Source organism: Cavia porcellus, unplaced genomic scaffold, assembly GCF_034190915.1.
Source record: "Cavia porcellus strain 051 isolate PalLab524CR breed Dunkin Hartley unplaced genomic scaffold, mCavPor4.1 scaffold_28, whole genome shotgun sequence".
Classification (NCBI taxonomy): domain Eukaryota; kingdom Metazoa; phylum Chordata; class Mammalia; order Rodentia; family Caviidae; genus Cavia; species Cavia porcellus.
Window position 1 is genome coordinate 21165531 of NW_026947511.1, and position 20678 is coordinate 21186208.

At 35.5% G+C, this 20678-nt stretch overlaps 1 protein-coding gene across 2 annotated transcripts in view; it reads left to right on the forward strand.

The window, feature by feature from the left end:
* The first annotated feature begins 9721 nt into the window (after positions 1–9721).
* Cabcoco1 (ciliary associated calcium binding coiled-coil 1) overlaps positions 9722–20678 on the forward strand; it is a 101830-nt gene continuing 90873 nt past the window's right edge. The window contains exon 1 of one of the 2 annotated variants that reach the window (XM_003473574.5): positions 9722–9929. In XM_003473574.5, coding sequence (XP_003473622.3) covers positions 9897–9929 — 33 coding nt within the window. In that variant the 5' untranslated portion in view covers positions 9722–9896. Of the gene's footprint in view, positions 10003–20678 lie in introns of both variants that reach the window. The other variant, XM_063239538.1, reaches the window with a different exon arrangement.

Below are 20678 nucleotides of genomic sequence, written 5' to 3' on the forward strand. Positions count from 1 at the left end.
ACTCAAGTCATGCATTTAAAGATTCTCCTTGTGCTTTAAGAATTTGGGTCAATGGGACTTGACAAATATTCTGAAAACAGGTTCAGGTTATCTCTGAAGTGAAGCATTTTCACAAAACATCTGTGTCATTGCTTAAGTTTGTTAACTTGATTTTTGCATTAAATTATCAGTTCCTAAATAGGGATCAACAACTCAAAAATTATTTTCTGGTTGCTAAAAGGAGTGATAAAACCACAAATATAAATACTGCAATAAAGGCTACTTCACAGATGGAAATAATTTATGGAACTCACATGAAAATATAAGCATAAATGTCCTGGAATGAGCGAATTTGTGAACATCAAGCTTTCTCAGAGTGCCCCTACCTGGTGTGGCCTTTCTCATTTCTGGTGAATTACACAGTATCACATGTCCTGGGACATAGCTTTATTGGAAGTCAAAGCTTCAAGACCAGAAGCAGCAAGAGGAAAAGTAAAGTACTATTCCTCCCTCTACCACCCAGCAGGCCTGGAAAGATGTCTCCAAGGCCCTTGGAGTATGTTCTTTTGACTCTTTGTGGGGCAAGTTTTAAAGCAGTCTCGTCAACAGGGGAACCATACAGTCAGAGTGGCACTGAGAAATTAGGATTTTTCAGCCAGAGAAACACATAAATTGTTTAAAATAACCAGCTGCCCATGGTGTGGGTAGTCAGTGCCCAAAGTAGTGATAGCCTTTCTGTCTACTGTCAATCCTGAATATGGTTCAACCTGATGCAATCTCTCCAACTGGGGAGTGCAAGCAACCGGGATGCAGTCCTACCCACCTAGATAATTATCTGGAATCTATACCCAGTGCCCACGATCAATTACAGACAGTATGATTCACTGAAAAGTCAGTTATTGGTAATAACAATGACATGACACAAGCCAGACATAGTTTTCCTTGTTAATTTTGGAGTTAATATTTGTTGATATCAGTAAAGGTTCCATCAGGAAACACAAAGTACAAAGATGGTAACTGAGAAAAGTGAAAAGCTTAGTGAGAGAAATATTGACAAATACATAGGAAAACATGAAGAAAATCAATAAGGGATGGTGAAGCATCCCAGCACCAGCAGCAGGGAGCCATTCCAATACTCAGGTATGAAAAGAGATGAAAGAAAAAATGATTATTAAATTTGAGAAAGGGTTGAGGGACAGGTTGCTGCCCTGCAGAAGTTTGTATAGGAATCCAGGTGCTTCTAATCTGTAATCCTGTGGGCAAGGAACAAAGAGAATGGATACGGTGATCTTACCCCTCTGCCTTTCATTTACCTATTAGTGCTCCAGCTGGCCAACCCCAACCATAAATTATAGAATAAGAAGTAAGATAGATCCAGCTATAAAGAGCCCTGGGCAGTTAGCCTTCCAGGGCACAAGACCGAGTGGAAAAGGGTGGAGGGTGGATAAGAGAATGTTCCCACGTAACAAGGAAGAAGGGAACCATTGGTAGCACTTGAGGAGACAGTTTTAAGAGAACAAAGGAATTGAGAGATTTCAGAGAGCAGGGTGAGTGAGAGGACACTTTTTCAACAAATCGATTGGAAAGAAATGAGCAAGTTACAAAACTTCCTTAAAAGGATCTAAAGGAAAAGATAGTTTTTCTTAGTTTCGAAGAAAGACAGAATTTTTGCCTGAAAAATAAAAGGATCCCCTGTAAAGGGATTGATTAGAAGAAGAACAACAAACAAAAGGACCATATACACTATGCTAGGTTTGCTATGTCATTTCTGCGTTTTTATAAAGGTAAGAATTTTAACTGTTCTCACATGATTTGCAAAGATTACAGTACTTGATTAAAATGAGAAGACTAAATTTGAAGATTAGTAGAGATTTAGAAAACTATAAATACATTAAAATCAGAATATTCTGTGCGCAGACCAATATATAACAGTAACAAAGCCAATTACGTATAAATTCAGTTGCTTTTTTGCATTTTTTATTAGTGCATATTAATAGGCTTCATTTTGGCATTTGTATACATGAATATAAGTTCTTTGATCATTTTTATCCCCCATTACTTTTCTTTGCCCATTCCTCTCCTTCCTCAATCCTCCTTCTCTTCTGCAATAGTCGCCGTCATGCTGTCCTTACCTTTGATCCCACATATGAGAGAAAAATCTAATATTTGTCTTTCTGAGTCTAACTTATTTTAGTTAATATGATTATTTCCAGTTCCACCCACTTTGTTGCAAATAACATGATTTTGCTGCTTATGACTGAATAATACTCTACTATGTTTCTTTATGTATGTGTACAGTATATTGTATGGTAAATATTATATAATATAATAATGTGATATATATGTATACATACAGATATAAAAATCCAATTTCCTTTATCCAGTTATCAATTTTTGATTTCTTAGGCTGATAGGCTATTGTAAAGTATGCTGCAATAAAAATAGGTATGGTACCCATATACTAGTCAGACATTAGTATCTTCAGATATAAACACCAAAGAGTCATATAGCTGTATCACATAGTAGTTCTATTTTTAGCTTATTGAGGAACATCCATACTGATTTTCATAATCACTGTACTAATTTACATTCCCAATCAAGAGTGTATATTATTTCTTTTTCCCAGTATCCTTGTTAGCAGTTACTGATTTTTGTGTTCCAATGAGTTATTCTGACTGGGGTGAGATGGATACATTGTGTCAACCTGAGAAGATTAGAAGTTTAGCTGAGTGATTCAGCAGGGGGCCAGGATCTTCTCTTTGTAAACATTCTGAGCCAGTGCAAAGGAGGCCACAGAGATTTTTTGATTGCTATGTGAGTTCTGGGGTGGCTGGTAGCCTGCTTATAATATAAGGGAAAAGAAGAGGCTTGCTTTCCCCACTTTTGTTTTTATTGCTTTTGCAATCTTCTGCCGCCTTGAACTATTGCCGCTATGCTCCACCACCCTGCCTCAGAGCTAGCCGGTTACAGACTGAAACCTCCACAAACTGTGAGCCAATGAACATTTCCTCCCTTAATTTTCAATATTGGGTATTTCGTCTCAGCAATGAGAAACAAATAACTAAGACAAGGAACCTGCACACTGATTTTCATAATAACCATATTAATACATATTCCCAACCAACAGGGTATAATCTTTCTTTTCCCCAGTATCCTGCTAACATTTATTGTTTTTGTGTTTGGAATGAGAGTCATTCTGACTGGGGTTAGATGAAATCTCAGTGTAGCTTTGATGTACATTCCCTGATGGCTGAAAATGTTGAGTGTTTTTCTTTTTTTCATGTAGTCATTGACCATTTGTACTTCTTTTGAGAAGTGACTCTTTAGTTCACTTACCCTTTTACTGATTGTGTGATTTCTTTAGTGTTAATATGCTTGAGAGCTTGCTATATTCTGGATATTAATCCTCTGTCAGAAGAGTAAGAGACAAAGATCTCCCGTTATATGGGCTTCTTTTCATTCTGTTGCTTCCTTTTCTGTGCAGGAGCTTTTTTAATTTGATGCAATCTGATTTTTCCATTCTTGCTATTATATCCTGAGCAATTAGAGTTTTAGTCTGGAAATCATTGCCTGTGCCCATATCTTAAAGTGTTTCCTTGATGTTTTGCTCTATCAACTTCAAAGTTTCAAGTCTTATACATAGGTCTTTGATCCATTTTGAATTGATTTTTGTTACACAATGAGAGATAGAGGTTTAATTGTAATCTTCTATGTCTGGATATTCAGAATTTTTTTCAGTGGTATTTATTGAAGAGACTTTTTTCTCTTTTATGAAGAATCAGATTCTGTAGCTTCCTGAGTTTACATCTGTGTCCTCTGTTCTGGTTCATTGATTTATACATCTGCTTTTATACTAGGACCATTGTATTTCTTTCACTATGACTTTGTACTATATCTTGAAATCAAGTTTTGTAATTTCTCTAACTTTTCTCTTTATACTCACAATCGCTGTGATTAGTCTGGTCTTTTTGTGCTTGCATCTGAATTTTAATATTTTTTCTAGTATATAATCATATTTTTAAAGAATGCAGTTGGTAATTTCACAGGAACTGAATTGCATCTTTAGATCATTTCTGGAAATATTGTCATTTTATGAATATTGATTCTGAAAATCTATAAACACGGGGGATCTTTCTACTAGCATCTTCTTCATTTCTTGTTTTCACTGTATTACAGTGTTCATTGCTAAGTTTTTTACCTTCTTGGCTAAGATTATTCCTAGGTTTTTGTTGTTGTTGGAATTGTTTTGAGATTTTTTTCTCAGCAGATTCATTATTGTTGTGTAGAAAAGCTATGGATGTTTATGTTGATTTTGTATTCTTTTAGTTTGTTGAATTATGATATCATAATTATGATATTATTATATCATTTCAGATATCATAATTCATATCTGAAAGTCACTTGGTGAATCTTTGGGGTCTTCTGAGCAAACGAACATATCTGCAAATACAGATAATTAAACTTGTTTTCCCTTAATTTCCTTATCTTGCCTAATTATTTTGGCTAAAATTCTAAGTACTACATTGAATAAGAGTGGAAAGAGTAGACAATCTTGTCTACGTCTTGATTTTAGGATTGCTTTCTCCGTTTTTATTTGTTCAGTTTTACATTTGTCTTGGTGTTGTCATTTATATCATTTGCTATGGTAAAGCAGATCTTTCTATATTGAGTTTCTTCAAAACGTTTATCATGAAGGGATGTTGAATGTTGTCAAAGCCTTTTTCTTCAACTATTGAGATAATCAGTTTTATCCCTTTTTTGTATTTCTTCTTTTTGCATCTATAATTCTACTATGATTAAAGGATAGGTACAATGTGTTATATAAGCTTCATCTGCAGAATTCTGTGTTCTCCCACTATCACTTAAAAGACAAATCACAATTTTTCCAGCCTAAATCTTTAAAACTGTCATGAGGGACACTTATAGATTCAGGATCTCAGGATTCACCACGTTTGAACTGCCAGTATGGTATTAACCATATTAGAAACTTTATTTCATTTACTAGTGATGAGTTTCATTAATACTTAAAAAAAACTAGTGATATAAAAATCATAAAAGTAGAAATTTTTACCCATCATAAGGCAGCTGAATACTCATCATTAGTGCTCACTATTAGTACTAAGATGAACTAGATATAAAAATCATGAAAAGTAGAAATTTTTGCCCATCCTAAGAAGACAGCTGAATATTCATCATTTGACACTTATTGTTGTTCCTGACCAAAACTCATTTTATGTCTTTTCTACTCATTTCTCTTGTATTTAAATTATGCTTTAGCCAGGGGAGGTGGATATACCATAGTAGCATAGCACCTGCCTGGTTAGCACAAGGTCATGAGTTCAACTCCAGGTACCCCCAAATATGCCTTATCCTATCAAATTCATACAATTATGAAACTACTGTTCTTCAAGAAAACCTATTTCTAGTTGTTAAATGTTGAGGTGATCATAGTTTTGCAGGTGTGTATATTAGAGTTCTTTCATTACAACAGACATTAACCCAAATAGATCAAATAATAATATCAAGAGTCATATTTTCTGATGTGGTAAAAGTCAGAGGTCTGTTTAAAAAATAAATATAACTACAGGTCTCATGTGTTTCCTTATTTTCCAGCCCTAAAACAGTAAACAATAAGATAACAAGTAAACTTTCCAAGCTTTGATTTCAGTCTTTATCTTCAAAGAGAGCAGAAGGAAGACATATCTGATCTTTCCTGTAAGAAAGCATGGCACCTGCTGTTGGCATGACTCTGAAAAAGAAGTGGGAGGCCAAAATCAGCTCTAACTTGTGCAAACTAAAAATAATCTTCAGACTAGTGAATTTTCAATACCACTCCTAGCAAGCAAATTATTTCTACCCCATAAATTAAACTGCTTCCTGAATACTAACTTCTTTAATAAGTTACAACATTAAATATAATAGAGTAAAACTGGAATTCCTACAAAACAACCCCTTGGTTCTTGGTGTAACCTTCCTGATATTGATAGAATAGATTTCATATATTTTTTTTGTCTTTTTCATTTTTATTGGTACCAGGGATCGAACTCACGACTGCCTGCTTGCAAGGCAGGCACTTATGCCGCTGAGCTACATCCCCAGCCCCAGAATGGATTCCATATTTAATGGACCAGCCCATCTACTTCTGGGGCAAAAACCAAAAGGGGTACTGAAAATCTTAAACTGTCAAAGAAAAGGACAATTAAAAGGCAGAAAAATAAATCAATCTTTGAGAAAACTAGAATCTGTTAGAAGAAATAAATCTCTCAGTACTTTAACAAACACAAAATTTAAAGAATGTTAAGTGAGCAGCTACTTTCAATTGGAATAGGGATCAAAAGCGAAGTATGGAAAAAGTGAGCATCACAAATGTATAAGATGGTGTCATGACTGATAAAGAGAATTTTTTGCTCTTTCTGTCTTTGCTATACTCCAGCACCTTGAAGTATTGCCACTGTGCCTTGCCACCCTGCCTTGGAGCCAGTTGATTATGGACTGAAACCTCCACAAACTGAGAGCTAAATAAAGCTTTCTTCCTTTCATTTTGGGTGTGATATATTTTGTCTCAGCAATAAGGAAGAAAGTAAAAGAACTTGGTACCAGAGAAGTAAGGTCATTGCTGTGACTGTATCTGACGATGTAGTTCACGAGCCTTAGGGAATGGCTCCTGGGAAGAGTTTGGAAAGATTTGGAGATGTTTCCTGAAAGCATAGAGCTAGAATATCTTAGGCTGTTCTATATGGGAGATCCCAGTCAGAGCTCAGAAATCCAGAAACCCGACAGAAATTCTGCTGGTAAAGGCCAGGCTTGGGAAGTTTCTGCTGGAAAGGACTGTATAGGGTGCTGGATCTCAGATGATGTATGCTATGGCTTGGCAAAAAAGTTTGTATTTTGCTCACATCCAGATACTGCCTGAGACTAAAATTAAGGGCAGTGGACTAATTAATCTGGCAGAAGAAATTTCAAGGCCGTTGAATCTTGGGGGCATAGCTATTGTTGGTGACTTTTAGCCAGATTTATGTTTCAAATCAAGAGCAAAGATCCCAGCAGGATGATTTATAACATTGTGAGTTTGGTCAGAAAGGAAGCTGCAATAAAGTTGCAGACCACAAAGATATAGCTGAGGAGCTCTCTATAGCTGAAGAGTTACAAGAGAATATAAAAGATGGTGTGGAGGCATCACCAAAAGCAGCAAGTCTCTACCCTTTGTAGCTTCAAAATTACAAGCGCTAAAGACTTCACTTTGAAGAGATAACTTCAGAGCAACATGTTCTAGAATGGTGGTGGCTGCACTGAGTTTCAGAATGGTGAAAGCACAGAAAATTTGTTCCTCAAAATTAGATTCAGAGTGCTTATCAATCCACACCCTTGACCCCTACAGCCAAGAGAGAGGAAAGCCTGGCCACTGCTCCATATAGTAGCAGATTTTGACACCATCCACTTTTGGCACTGTTTTTAGGTGTATGTAGAATGCAAGATTTATGGGTTTAAGATGGCTTCCATCCCAATTTCAGAAGGCTTGGGAGGCCAAGCAGTGTGTCCCTGAGAGGAAAGTGTGCTAAGCTGTGAGTGTGAAGCCAAAAGTGCGAAGACTTTCAGAAGGAAGTGAAGACCACAGAAGTTTGGAAAAGTCAGGAAGGTAGATCATCTAATGAAATGCACAAGGAGGGAGCAAAGCCAGCCCAACCATCAGAAGTGCCATGGGGGTTGAATCACATAGACCTTTAGAGTTCAGAAGTTGTCACAGATTGCTTTAGATGCTGGAACTATAGGATTAATGTTTGTCGTGCTAGATTTTGGACTTGCTTTGGTCCCAATCCTTTGTATTCTGCTGTTTGTAATGTTTGGAATGAAAATATTTATCTTATGCCATTGAATGTTGGAAGTGTCTAACTTTGTTTTCATTTATATGTGGGCTTGCAGCTCAGAGTTTGCCTTATATCTCAGAGGAGACATGGGACTTGGACTCTTTAGCGATGCTGAAATGGTTAGAACTTCAGCAACTCTTGCAGATGGACTAAAAATCCCTTGTGCATAAAGGGATATGCATGAGTCTTTGGGGGGCCAGGGACAAAATGTTACGGTGCTAAAGTAATATAATGTTGATAGACATAATACTGGTTCTTAAGGATTATTAAACCTGTGTTATAAGGTTCAAGATGTGAAATGATAAGAATAACCATGTCTTTGTACCCAGAAACCTATTTAAAGAAATGTCTTATTTCCAAGTTGACAAGGGGTGGATTGTTACGGTTGATACATTATTTGAGAAGTTTAGAAGGGATTCAGCAGGGTTCCAGGGTCTGTCCTTTGTAAATATCCTCAACCTGTGCTAGAGATGGGCACAGAGAGGCTGTGTATGCTTTAGCCACCTTGGGAGAGGAAAAGAATCTTCCTGTTCCCCTACCCTTTTTGTTCTTTCTGCGTTTGCTATAATCTGCAGCCTTGAACTGGTGCCCCTGTGCCATGCCACTCTACCTTGGAGCCTGCTGATTATTGACTGAAACCTCCAGAAACTGGAGGTTGGGAGCTACATAAATAAATCTTTCCTTCTTTCAATTTTGGGTATTTTTGTCTTGGCAAAGAACAAAAAGTAACCAAGACAGGTAGTGACTCCAGCATTAACTCTAGCAATCACTATATATTGATCATATTTTCAATAATTGATGAAATTCTAATATAGTCTTTGTAAAATGGGAAAATCATAAACACACAGGTTGATACTTCTTAATGCAAAATGAACTAGGTTCTTCAAGACTGAAAATAATATCAAGAAAGGGAAAGTACAAAGCCAAACTAGAGATGGCACAAATGAGATACAATAATTTGAACTGTGAGGTCATTTGAAAGAAAGGCTTACTTATGAGGCTATGTAAAGCTAACCTGTTAAATTTGGTCTGACTAAATGCTATCAGAAAAGAAACAGTACTTTGGCAGCTGTACACAAGTTAAGAAGTCAGGGGAAACACAACACTGATCCTAAACCTGACAAGCATGCACAGACCACTACTAGCAACCAGGATTGATCTAAACATTTCCAAACATAATATACTGCTGTATTCTCCGCATGAGGCTTCCAAGCCAATAGCATTATATCATTTTACAGATGGAGAAACAGAAGCATTTAAAAATATCTGATTGTGACAGGCATATCAATCTCTACGTATGAAAATTCAAACAAAATACATCCCATTTTCAAATAGGTATGGATCATCTGGAAAAGCCAGAAGATTCAGACTTCTAGGAAATGTATCTTGTTTTTAAGAGACGTTGTTACGGAAATGGTCAAATACATGTAATCGTAGAAAGAATAATGTACTCAACAACTCTCAGCCCACTTCCCTCGGCATCATATTCATAATTGATTTATTCACTACACTTCTATATGTTTCACATACGCCTCTCGCATTATCTTTGAGTAAAACACAGACTGCATAACATTTCATCAACCCTAAACCTTTGGGTGTACATATCCTTTTAAGCATGACCACAATACTATCATGGAACTTTAAAATATAATAAAAATTACTTAAGATCAAATATCTACCAATGGTCAAAATTCTAATAATTTATCTTGCTCTAGTATTTATTAAGAACTTGCAAAAGAAAGAAAGAACTTGCAGTGCGCAAGCATTAGGTGCTTTCAGACATACTGGTTCCTTAAAGTTGCTATTTAAATCGCCTTTTCCTCCCAGCTTTCACTCTCACTGAAAGGAACAAGTCTGTCCCTGCAGGAGCCTGCGGAGCCTGCGCGGCTCTCCAGCCAGCGCCCTGGTGGGGAGAGGCTTGGGGCCCCAATCTGTTTCCAGGCCCAGGATGCTGGCCCCACCCCTGTTGCCCAGGCGACGAGGTCGCTTCCCTCCCGCGACTTCCGGGCGAAGTAGCTGGGGAGTGCTCCCGGCGGCGAAGACTTCGGAGGGATGACCCAGACTGCAAGCACACCCGAGTCCGAGGTACAGGCAGCTTCCAAACCTCCTGGGTCTCAGCGATCCCGGCCAAGGCCAAGGTCGGCCCGGAGGCGCCCAGGTCTGAGCGCTGCAGCAGAGGTCTGCTGGGCTGAGGGCGTCTCAAATTAGGGAGCCCAGGAGCAGGGTGGGGTTCCCTAGCACCCCTTCCTTCCGTGCTGTCTGCCTTCCCTACACCACCCCTAACTGGCCCTGGTGTGCTAGGGCCTGAGATTCTAAACTGTATGAATTCCTGCAGTGGACTGGTCCCTGTCCAGCAACCTCACAACCAAGGTGTTTGTTTTGTCTTTCTTTTTTTTCTTTCTTTCCTTCTTTGTTTGTTTGTTTGTTTCTTCTTTCTCTTTCTTCTTTTCTTTCTTTTCACCCTCAATTTTTCAAAAATTAAAAAATTAAACAGTGAACTCACACTGAGGATCAAGTATACTGAGTTACATCCTCATGCTTTTCTCATGTTCTGTTTTGTTTTTGGAGAGAGTCTTACTAAATTGTTAACTTGTTGGGGTTCGAGCTTGAATTTACATTTTTACTCAGCTTCCCACGTGCTAAGATTACAGGAGCTCAGATATTTTAATACCTTTCTGAAATTGCTATTCATTCTTCTGTGATGATCAAAGTTGCAGTTACTCAAAAGGTGTCACTGAATAATAATTATTCATGGGTTAACATTAGAAGACCCGGTTCAGCTTCCGTACTTGTTATTATTTTCCCATTTCTCAGAACACATAAATACATGCCAGAAGACAGGACAAAAGACAGCAGCTAGAAAATCAGTCTTGTCACCCAGGCTTAATTAGTTGGTGCTCCTCACCACCAAATTGCATTCGGGAAAGACATTTAAACTCTGAATTCTAATGGCCTCCTCATGTAACATGAAAGTATCCTTAGGTTCCAACCAGGACCAACTCTGCATAGTAGATTGTTTTACGTAACTTTACTCAAAAACCTACTATTCTGTCATACCAAATAGTATCCTCGGAAATGTATAAATCTTCACACAAAGTCTATCGTAAAAGGAAATTTTCTTCAGTTTTATTTAAGCCTTTGAGGTGAAAAATATGTTAACATTGCTTTGATCAGCTCACATTTTAGTATAAACCATATTTTTGTATGCCGAAGATGAGTATTAGCTGCAATTTCGTAAGTGAAGAAATGCAGAGAGCCCAGTAATTGTGTGTCCTGCTTCCAGACACGCAAAACATTCCCAATCTGAATATCTCCCAGTGCTATACGCAGGCTGCTGAGGCATAAGACTCTCATATGAGCCTTTTGAAATAAAATTAGCATACATTAAATGCATATTTTAATGTGATAAACTGATTTCTAAGCCAGTTACTCCCTTGTGATCTCTAATGTAAGTAATACAGTTTCTGAAGTAGCATAGGAAATTTCCCAATTAAACTGTGTTATTTAAACATGTACAAAACACCCTAGAATACACAGTTGTCAATGAACATATGTTTATACTTATCCAGGTAGAAAATATACTTTTAAAGAAAACTGATACTTTTGGTTCTTAATGAAATTATATTTGACTTTTTAAAAAATATAATTCAAAATGATGAGAAGTCCAAGCCTTTCAGAAGAAACACCACCACCAACAACAAAAACTTACTGCTTTTTGTAATGGATGAGTCGGATGAATGAACTAGTTATAGATTTTAGATAATTATCACTTTAGGACTGATCGTTTCCCTATTTGTTAAATTCTTGAAGGAGCAGTTGTTTCTTATAATGTGAATGCGTTTCCGAGCATGCTTAGTTTTTTTAGTAACAAATCTAATAAATTGTAACATGGATCCACTTTGTAGTGCACAGTTCCTAAAACGACACACTATTACACTGTATGGTGCAAACTACCTTGTCCACTGTGATGAAAGCAGAGGTCTTAAAGACCATAGAGAAGACAAACAGTTGGTCCATAGAGGGATGTCATTCATTGGAATGGCAACTCCTTCCTGCCTCCTGTTTGCACTGACCAGGGGTCTCAAAGGTTAGATAAAAAAGGTGACAAGACTCCCTAGTAGTCCATTCCCAACACTGCCATGTTTTAGTGGTGCACTGAACGGTTCTTAGATCAAACCCTTTCCAGAGTTGGTCCCAAGAGTTAGTCCTTAATAGTATCATTTTGAATAAATCCTCTATCTAAATTGACTTAGCCAGTAGACTGTATAGTCAGCTGAGCCAAGTAATAGTGAAACATTTCTACTTGCCAAGTCTATCAGAAATAAAGCATAAGCTCCCAGTAGTCTGAGATTTCCCATGTCTTGGGTGTGGCCAACACCTAGATTACCTAATCACATGGTAGGTGCGCAGTAAATTATGATAACTAATTAAGTTCATGGGTGGCCTGAAATATGCCAGGAGAGGTAGTTATTGTGGATTAAATTCTTCTCAGAGAGATTCTGTGAACAAGCAAACATGAAACACAGATCCAGGGAAAAGGATTTGTTTTTTTCTGTGATGTTGCATAAGCTTTGCTTGCCAACTTTCTGAATTCGACATTCCAGTTTCTTTAAAACACTAGAGAAAATGCCTCCCTTTAAAATGTAAGACTAAAATTTTGGCATTTATCCATATGAATACTTAAGAACAGAGAAAAAGCCCAGTAGTGCATATTCGTAATTCCAACAGTCAGGAGGCTGAGTCAGAAGGATTGTTGTGAATTTGAAGCCAGTTTGGGCTACATACTGAGTTCAAGGCCAGCCTGGAATGCATAGTGAGATGCTTCCTCCACAAACAAACAAACAAACAAACACGAAAATGAAAAAATCTGAAAATAATTTTTTGTACAGACCACCAAGTGGAAGTTTATAAACATATGCTTAGCATGTAGTGACCATTTTCTATGCATTGTTCTTCAACTTTTTCTTAATAGTTTTAAAAATACTACTTAGAAAATAGAACCATTTAAGTACTGTACTTACAAGGAATACGCTTCAGTTCACATCAGAGACCTAAAAGAAAGTAAAAATGATTGTTTTCCAGTTGCTTCTTCTGAGTATTCTTCGTAATGCTTTTGTTTTTGTTTGTTGTTGTCATTTTCGGTATGAGGATTGAACCCAGGACTTTCACACTGAATTACATGCTCAAATCCCCCCTCCTTCCTTTTTTTTGGTGACATAGTCTCTAAGTCAAGTCACTAAGTTGCCCACAGGCTCTGCTGAAATTTGTGACCCTCCTGCATCAACTCTCAGAGTGCTGGAGTTATAGGTGTATTCCTACACCCAGCTAATAATGCCTCTTGAAGAATTACCAGATTCCCCCAACAGACAATGTTTATTCAATGCTTTAGGGGCTTTATCAGGAAGCATATATTATCTTGAGTGGAAAGATGGTGTTGCTTGTTTTTGAGATTGTCCATGTCCCAGAGGAGTTCATAGGCAATTCTCCCTGCCTTAGGTAGTCCTTAAAATGTTAGAAAGCAGACCTTATTCTACCACTGGAAGGTAATAAATTCAGGGTCCAACATGAGTGCATGATGGTCAGGTTGCTGCAATTTCAATATCATTTTAGAACATTTCATAAAATTTATGAATAATTCAGTGCAAATGCAAATACTGTGGTCGATAATGTAGATCAACCTCGGCAGGTTATGGAATGATGCAAGATAAAAAAGTACTAATGTGCCAAAAAATGTTAGTATGCAGTCGTAGTGTTTATCCGACACTTAGGGCTGCTAGAAAACCTCTGCAGTAGGTATGAAGACCCTGACAAATATTTAGACTTCTCTTTCTTACTATTTTCTTTGGGTTTATTGTCTTGTTTAAAAAGTCATGCCCTTCCACTGCCTTTTGTTCTTCTGTTGGCTGGCTCCACATAATCTTCAATACCTTTGAAAGATGTCATAAGTTTTATTTTGCTGAAGTCAAGTATTTAAAAGCCTAGAATTTACTTTAGATGTATTTTGTAGATTTGAAATGAGAATCTTAATTTTACTTCCTTCTAGAGGTGAATAGCCAGTTGTCATCTTCCTTTATTGATTAAACCATTGTTTCTTCTCATTGAGGACAGACCGCCTATTGCCACACACACACACACACACACATACACGTGGCATTTAGTATGAACAGAATAGTGGGACAACAAAAAGAATTAAAATTATATATATATATATATTTTTTCATGGTTGTGTCATTATTTTATCATTTTCATATTCCATTTAACATCTGATTTAGAAATGTACCTCTTACTATTCTTTTTCCAAATGTATGTGTCCTCCTGTAAGAGCTCTTGCAAAGTTCCAGGACAATCCCATTGGGATTTCAGATTGTCATCATACTGAATGTACGGCCTCAGAGGGATCCAATTCTTTGAAGATTTCCAGTAAACTTCTTTTATCAATTCTTATTTTAGACTTCTGATAAAAGTTTCAGAATTTGTGTAGTTTTATACGAACTATATTTATCTCTTTATTATTTTTATTACCAAATAGAATTATTTGTTATATTATACATTTATAATATTTAGCTGTTTAATCAAGCATAATTTAATCAAGCTTTTGTCATTGGCATTTCTGATTAGTTGCTCATGTAGAGAAAACTAAATAACTTTTATATATTTATATTTTATGCAACTGTTCTATATATTGTATTTAGCCATTTGACCAAATTTCCTATTACCTGAAACAATGTTAGCACAATATCAGCTTTCTTAGGTATGCAGTTCTGTCATGTAATCTTGAAATAAATATTTTTTATCTTCACTTCTAATATGTAAGCCATATATGATATTTAGTTTTATTGCATCAGGACCTCTATAGTGAGGTACATCACAATAATGTTATTAGTTGTTGCCATTTTTGGTTCTTGGTTTTTATGAATGACTATTTCACTATTCAAAATGATGTTTGATATTTATTTTGACAGATTGTGTCTTTCACATTTAGGTATTCTCTTCTATTTGTATTTACCGAGAGTTTCACTTCTAAATATACAAAGTGTTGGTTTAATTAATATATATATATATATATATATATATATATATATATATATATAATTATAAGATTCAAATCATTTAGTTTGGCATAAAATTATTAGACCTATTAGTAATGATCCATGTTTTATTTTTGGAATTAATCATATTTGGTCATAATGATAGCTTATTATTCTTTAATCCACTGCTGGATTCAATTTTCTAAAATGTATTTTAATTATATTTTTATATCTGTTTTCATTAGTGATTTAGTTTATAATCCCTTTTTTCTGGTACCAGGCTTTGCATGTAGTGTACTTAGTTTTAAAGATTAACTCACTTCAACCTAAAGTTTTAGACAAACTGTTCTTGATTCTAAAATAGGCATAGTTGTTTTATAAAAAGTACAGTCCCAGTTTAGTTTGTGTTTGATCAGATAAGTTTTTTCCCTTATCCCCTTTCAATTTTGATAACATTATTTTCCTAGGAACTTATTCATTTCCTTGGAATTTTAAACTCTATTCCCAGTTGGTATGGCATATATTTATTTTTCTTCTTTTTAAAAATCACATTTACCGGAGATTTGTCTATTCTCTTCTCCATTTAAAGAATTTTCTCTGTCTTTTCCTTAATTCTTCTTCTGTTTATTTATTTCCTTTGGCATTTGAGCTCCTTAGCAAGATTATGGTGAGGTGAGTGAGGCAATCTTAAGTACAAAATTTAAGAGGCCGCTAAAAACCCAGTGACCCAGGCAAATTATATTTTATTCACTGCATTAGTGAAATCAACATTAATGCACAAAATCTATAATGGATCAAATTTTTAAATAAAGATCAGGTCAGTATTACTGACTTTTCTTTTGCCTCAGGCTCTCATGTGGTTTAAAACAGCACTTTTCCTTAGTTCGTTTATTTTAGGCTTGACAAAAGCCTTTCAAAATCTGACATTTGCAGGCAAACCCGGTGCTCTGTGATTAGGAAACCCCTCTTTACTGATCGGGTGAAATCCATTTTCTTTCTTTTAGTAAATACTTATCAAGAATATTTTCTATTTGAAAACTACCAGCAGTAGATACAAGCATGCCTTTAAAAGCTTTATTCTAGAAAAGAAAGACATGTACAACTGTGAGTGTTTAGGCTACATTAGAGGAGAAAGAAATCAGAGAAAAGATTATCCAGTAAGTAATATTAGCTTGAAATTTTATTGCTCTTGGAATAACTGCTGAAATCAACCAGGTGGTGGAGTAAACCGAATTAACAGTGCAATTTAGTTTACATATTTTTCTAGTCAAAGACGTAATTTTATAGAGAAAGCCTCAATTATATATTCACATCTTCAGACTGTTAATTTTCTACTGAATCTCTAATTTTTACAAATCAAAATGTATGTATTCCAAGATCAAAGGTTTTTAACCACCTAATATTCTTTCTTGTGTAAAACAAACAGAAAAGAGGCCTAGTATAAAGTAGGCCCAGGAATATAATTTAAAACAAAAAATAACCCAGAGACAAACTATACCAAAGAAGATTATTTTAGATAAGTGAAGTAAGTTTTAGTAAAAATTGTTGCACTAATGTTAGCCATCTTAGTTATTGTTATTGCTCGAAAAGTTAAAATTATTTTATTCTCTCACGTAATTCCCTACCTTTGTCCTATCTACAGATTTTTCCAAATCAAATAAATTGATCGGAATGTCTGGATAATTCATTTTTCTTGTATACCATTATTTACTATTCATAAAGTATGCAATCTGGTTATATTAAAACCTATAAAATAAAATTTTAAATAGGAATCCAGATTTAAGTTTAAATACTTTCTTAGGTCATGAGATTAATCAGTAGTCAAATCATGACAACTCCTGAGTTCATCTAAATCTTGTTCTCATCATGTACCAGCACTGAATAGTGTTACCATGTGATAAAGATGAATGCAGGCAGTCAGTAAGTAACCTATGTTGGCCTGCAGGGATCTGCAGAACCCTAAAGTGAACTAAAAGGTTGCAGGACTATCCCTCAGGGATTTACCACCTAATGGGATCAACCATGTAGTAATTAACTATACTTGACTTCCAATAAAACTGTATATCATCATTACCTATATATTAGGAATAAAAGTTCTGTCATATATTAAAATTTACTGATTTAATTCAATTTACAAGTGTCCAAATGACTAATAGGGACAAAATATTACATTAGGCACTAAAATATTTTTTCCTAATGAATTTATATTCTAATCATATGTCCTAGTTCAGGCTAATTTGCTCACCCTAGATTACAAGATGATTAATATGGCATATTTTATTTTTAAAGTAGGGTTTCTTCTCTTTTTATGGGTTATATAGATTAATGAGTTTCATCTTGGCAAATTCATATGTGCACATACTTTAATCATTTTCACCTCTCCATCACCCCCCTGCCCTGTCTTCCTCTCTAGTGTCACATTCTTTTGGGGTTGTTTATATATTTTTCTCACATCCATTCTCCAATAATCCACCCCTAATCTCCCTCCCCTTTCTGTTATCCTTCTCCTCTTGTCTAATAATAGTCTCCTTTCCATTTTCTTGTTGTCTTTTTAAGGTTCCACATACGACATTAAGGAGAACATACAATATATATCTTTCCGATTCCTAATTATTTTGCTCAAAATGATGGTCTCCAGACCCATCCATTTTCTTGCAAATAACAAACATCTCTCCTTCCTTGTGGATGAATAATACTCTATCTTGCATGTATACCACATTTTCTTTATCCATTTATCTGTTGATGGGCATCTAGTTTGGTTCCACATTGTGAATTGAGCCGTAATAAACATGACTATACTGGCATCTCTATAGTTTGTTGATTTTAATTCCTTCGGGTATTATCAAGGAGTTGTATAACTAGAATAAATAGAAGTGCTACATGTGGTATAAAAAATACAGTGATCTTTTAAAAAAGTTTTACAGTAAAACACACATTGTCATTAATCTCCCTGAATACATTCCCCCTTGCTTCCAACACACTTATCTCCACTGAAGCAGTCTTATCACTGAAAGAGTTCTTGGAGTTCTTTCATGAGTGTCCTTACCGGAACGTTTTGGCTAGCTCTGTTTAAATTTCTTGGTCATTTTGATTTTGACAAAGAACCAAATTTGTCCAGTGCCAGATCCAGTGAATAAGGTGGACAAAGACACAAAATAGCATTTTAATTGACACCTGTTGATCAATAAGGGGGGTCAAAAACTATGCTAAATGTTTTTTTTTAATTAGAGTAAAAGACATATTGCCATTAATCTGCCTCAAAATACTTGCTTCAAACATATGTGCCCTTTTTTTGGGAATGTCTCTTACTATAACAGACTTTTTAAATTTAAACATTCACTGTAGTTTTAAGTCATCCCTTGTGTTTTTTGGGAACCTCAAAATTTATTTTCACTGTGCTTGTAGCAGTTCACATTCCCACAAAAAGTGAGTTCCTTTCCCCCACATGCTCAACCGCATTAATTTTTTAATATTATTGATGGTAATCATTCTGAATAGAGTGAGGTAGAATCAAAATGTCATTTTGATTTGCATTTCTCCAGTGACTAAAGTCATTGAACAATTTTTCATACACTCATTGTTTATTTGTACTTCTTTTGAAAAGTGTTACTCAGTTCACTTGCCTCTATTGACTTGGTTATTTGAGTTTTTTGTGTTAAAGTTTTGAGTTCTTTATTTATTTGGAAAAGTAAGTGATAAAGATTTCCTACCATTTGGTAGACTGTCTCTTCACTCTATTTCATTCCCTTTTTGTGCAGAAACTTTTAAATTTGAAGTCCCAGGTGTTGATTCTTGCTATTATTTCCTGTACTATTGTCATTCTTTTCAGGAATACATGATAAAATCTCTAATGAAAGAAGTTACTGAAGAATAAGTCCTCCATATAGTAAAGGCCATGTGTGCCAAACCCACAGCCAACATTATTCAGAATGGGGAAAAACTGAAAGCATTTCCTCTCAAATCAAAAACCAGGCAAGGATGTTAATTCTTACAGATCTTATCCAATACTGTGTTTGAAAGTATGACAAAAGCAATTAGGCAAGAGAAAACAAATACAAAGTATACAAATAAGAAAGGAAGAAGTCAAGCTACCCTTGTTTGTAGATTTTTTGATTCTATATTTAGAAGACCCTAAAAACTTTACCAGAAAACTTTTAGAGCTGATAAATTAATTCAACAAGGTATCAGGATATAAAATCAGCAATAAAAATGTGTAGCTTTACTAAACTTGAGTAATGAACCAGCTGAAAAAGAAATTAAGAAAACTATTCCATTCACAGTAGATTCAAATAAAATAGAATACCTATGGATCAACTTAACCTTGGAGATGAAAGACCTCTACATTGAAAAATTTTAGAAAACTGAAAAAAGAAATTGAAAAAGACACCAGAATATGGAAAGATCTCCTATGTTCATGGATAGGCAAAATTAATATTGCCACAATGGCCATATTACCAAAAGCAATCTACAGATTTAACAAAACCTTCATAAAAATACAATGACCTTCTTCACAGAACTGGGAAAAAATTATAGAATTCATATGGAAATAAAAAATACCAAGAATAACAAAAGCAATCCTCAGCAAAAGGGACATGGCTGGACACATCATAACACCTAATTTTAGATTATATGACAAAGACATAAAAACAAAAACAGTACAGTACTAACATAAAAAATAGAAATGTTGAAATGGAATATTGGAATGGAATGGAATAGAGAACACAGAAATCAACCCATCCTATTACAGCAGCCTGATTTTAGGCAAAGGAACTGAAATATACACATTGGAGAAAAGAATCTCTTACAGTATTATAAAAGTTGGATGTGCACTTATATATAAGATAGAAGGTAGATATTCCATTGCACTCTGCAAAAAGTCAATTTAAAATGGATCAAAGTCCCAGAAGTAAGATTTAAAATGTGAAAACTGCTAAAAGAAAACATGCGTAAACACTTGAAGCCATGGTCACAGGCAAAGACTTCCTAAACTAGGATTTTTAAAATAAAATATAATAACCTAATACTAAAAGAAAAACACTAAGCCAATAACCATTACCAGTAAGTATCAGCTCTGAGATCTTCCTGTATTTACAAAGAGTAGGAAAAAAGTGGAAGGTCAGCTGGTCAACTGTAGCAAAGCTTTTCCTTGCCTTTATTTTTTGGTGACTATCCACGTGGAGGGTTCAGTGCTATCTCATCTATTGAAGAACATTTACCCATTTTTCCCTTGCCAGACTCTCATGGTACCTCAACTTCAGTGTAGCTGCTATTGTCTCTTACCTACGTCTGAACCTCTTTTTGTATTTTTCATGCACAGCTGCTCATCTGTCTCTGGCTTTGAACAAGTGCATCCATTCTCATCCTTAGTAGAGTTGACTCCTAATCCAACATCTTTAAACTTGACCTTTTTGACCCCAGCATTTCTAATTAAAATCTACATACGTCTTCCTTGCTACATGTATTCTGCCTTCAGTCACTGGAATAAAACACCTTGCCTTTTTAAAAGAATCACCTTCTATCCACCTAATTTCTGTTGGTATTACGAAAATGATATGTACGGTCATGTGAGTTGTACTTTGAACAAAACACTTGGCTGAAGTGTTAGAACTGAAACTACATTCACATGAGATATGTTTTAGCACAGAGCTTTGTCAGCCTTGTGAAAGTCTCTACCACTTGTTCCGCCCAAAGAGGATGACTTTGTCTAATTCACCCAAAGGTGGCCCATATTTACTGTGGAAGCCCTGAGTGTCCTTCCTTTTATCTCAAGTCATCTATTTCAGAAATATCTCTTTCTTCCTTCTTT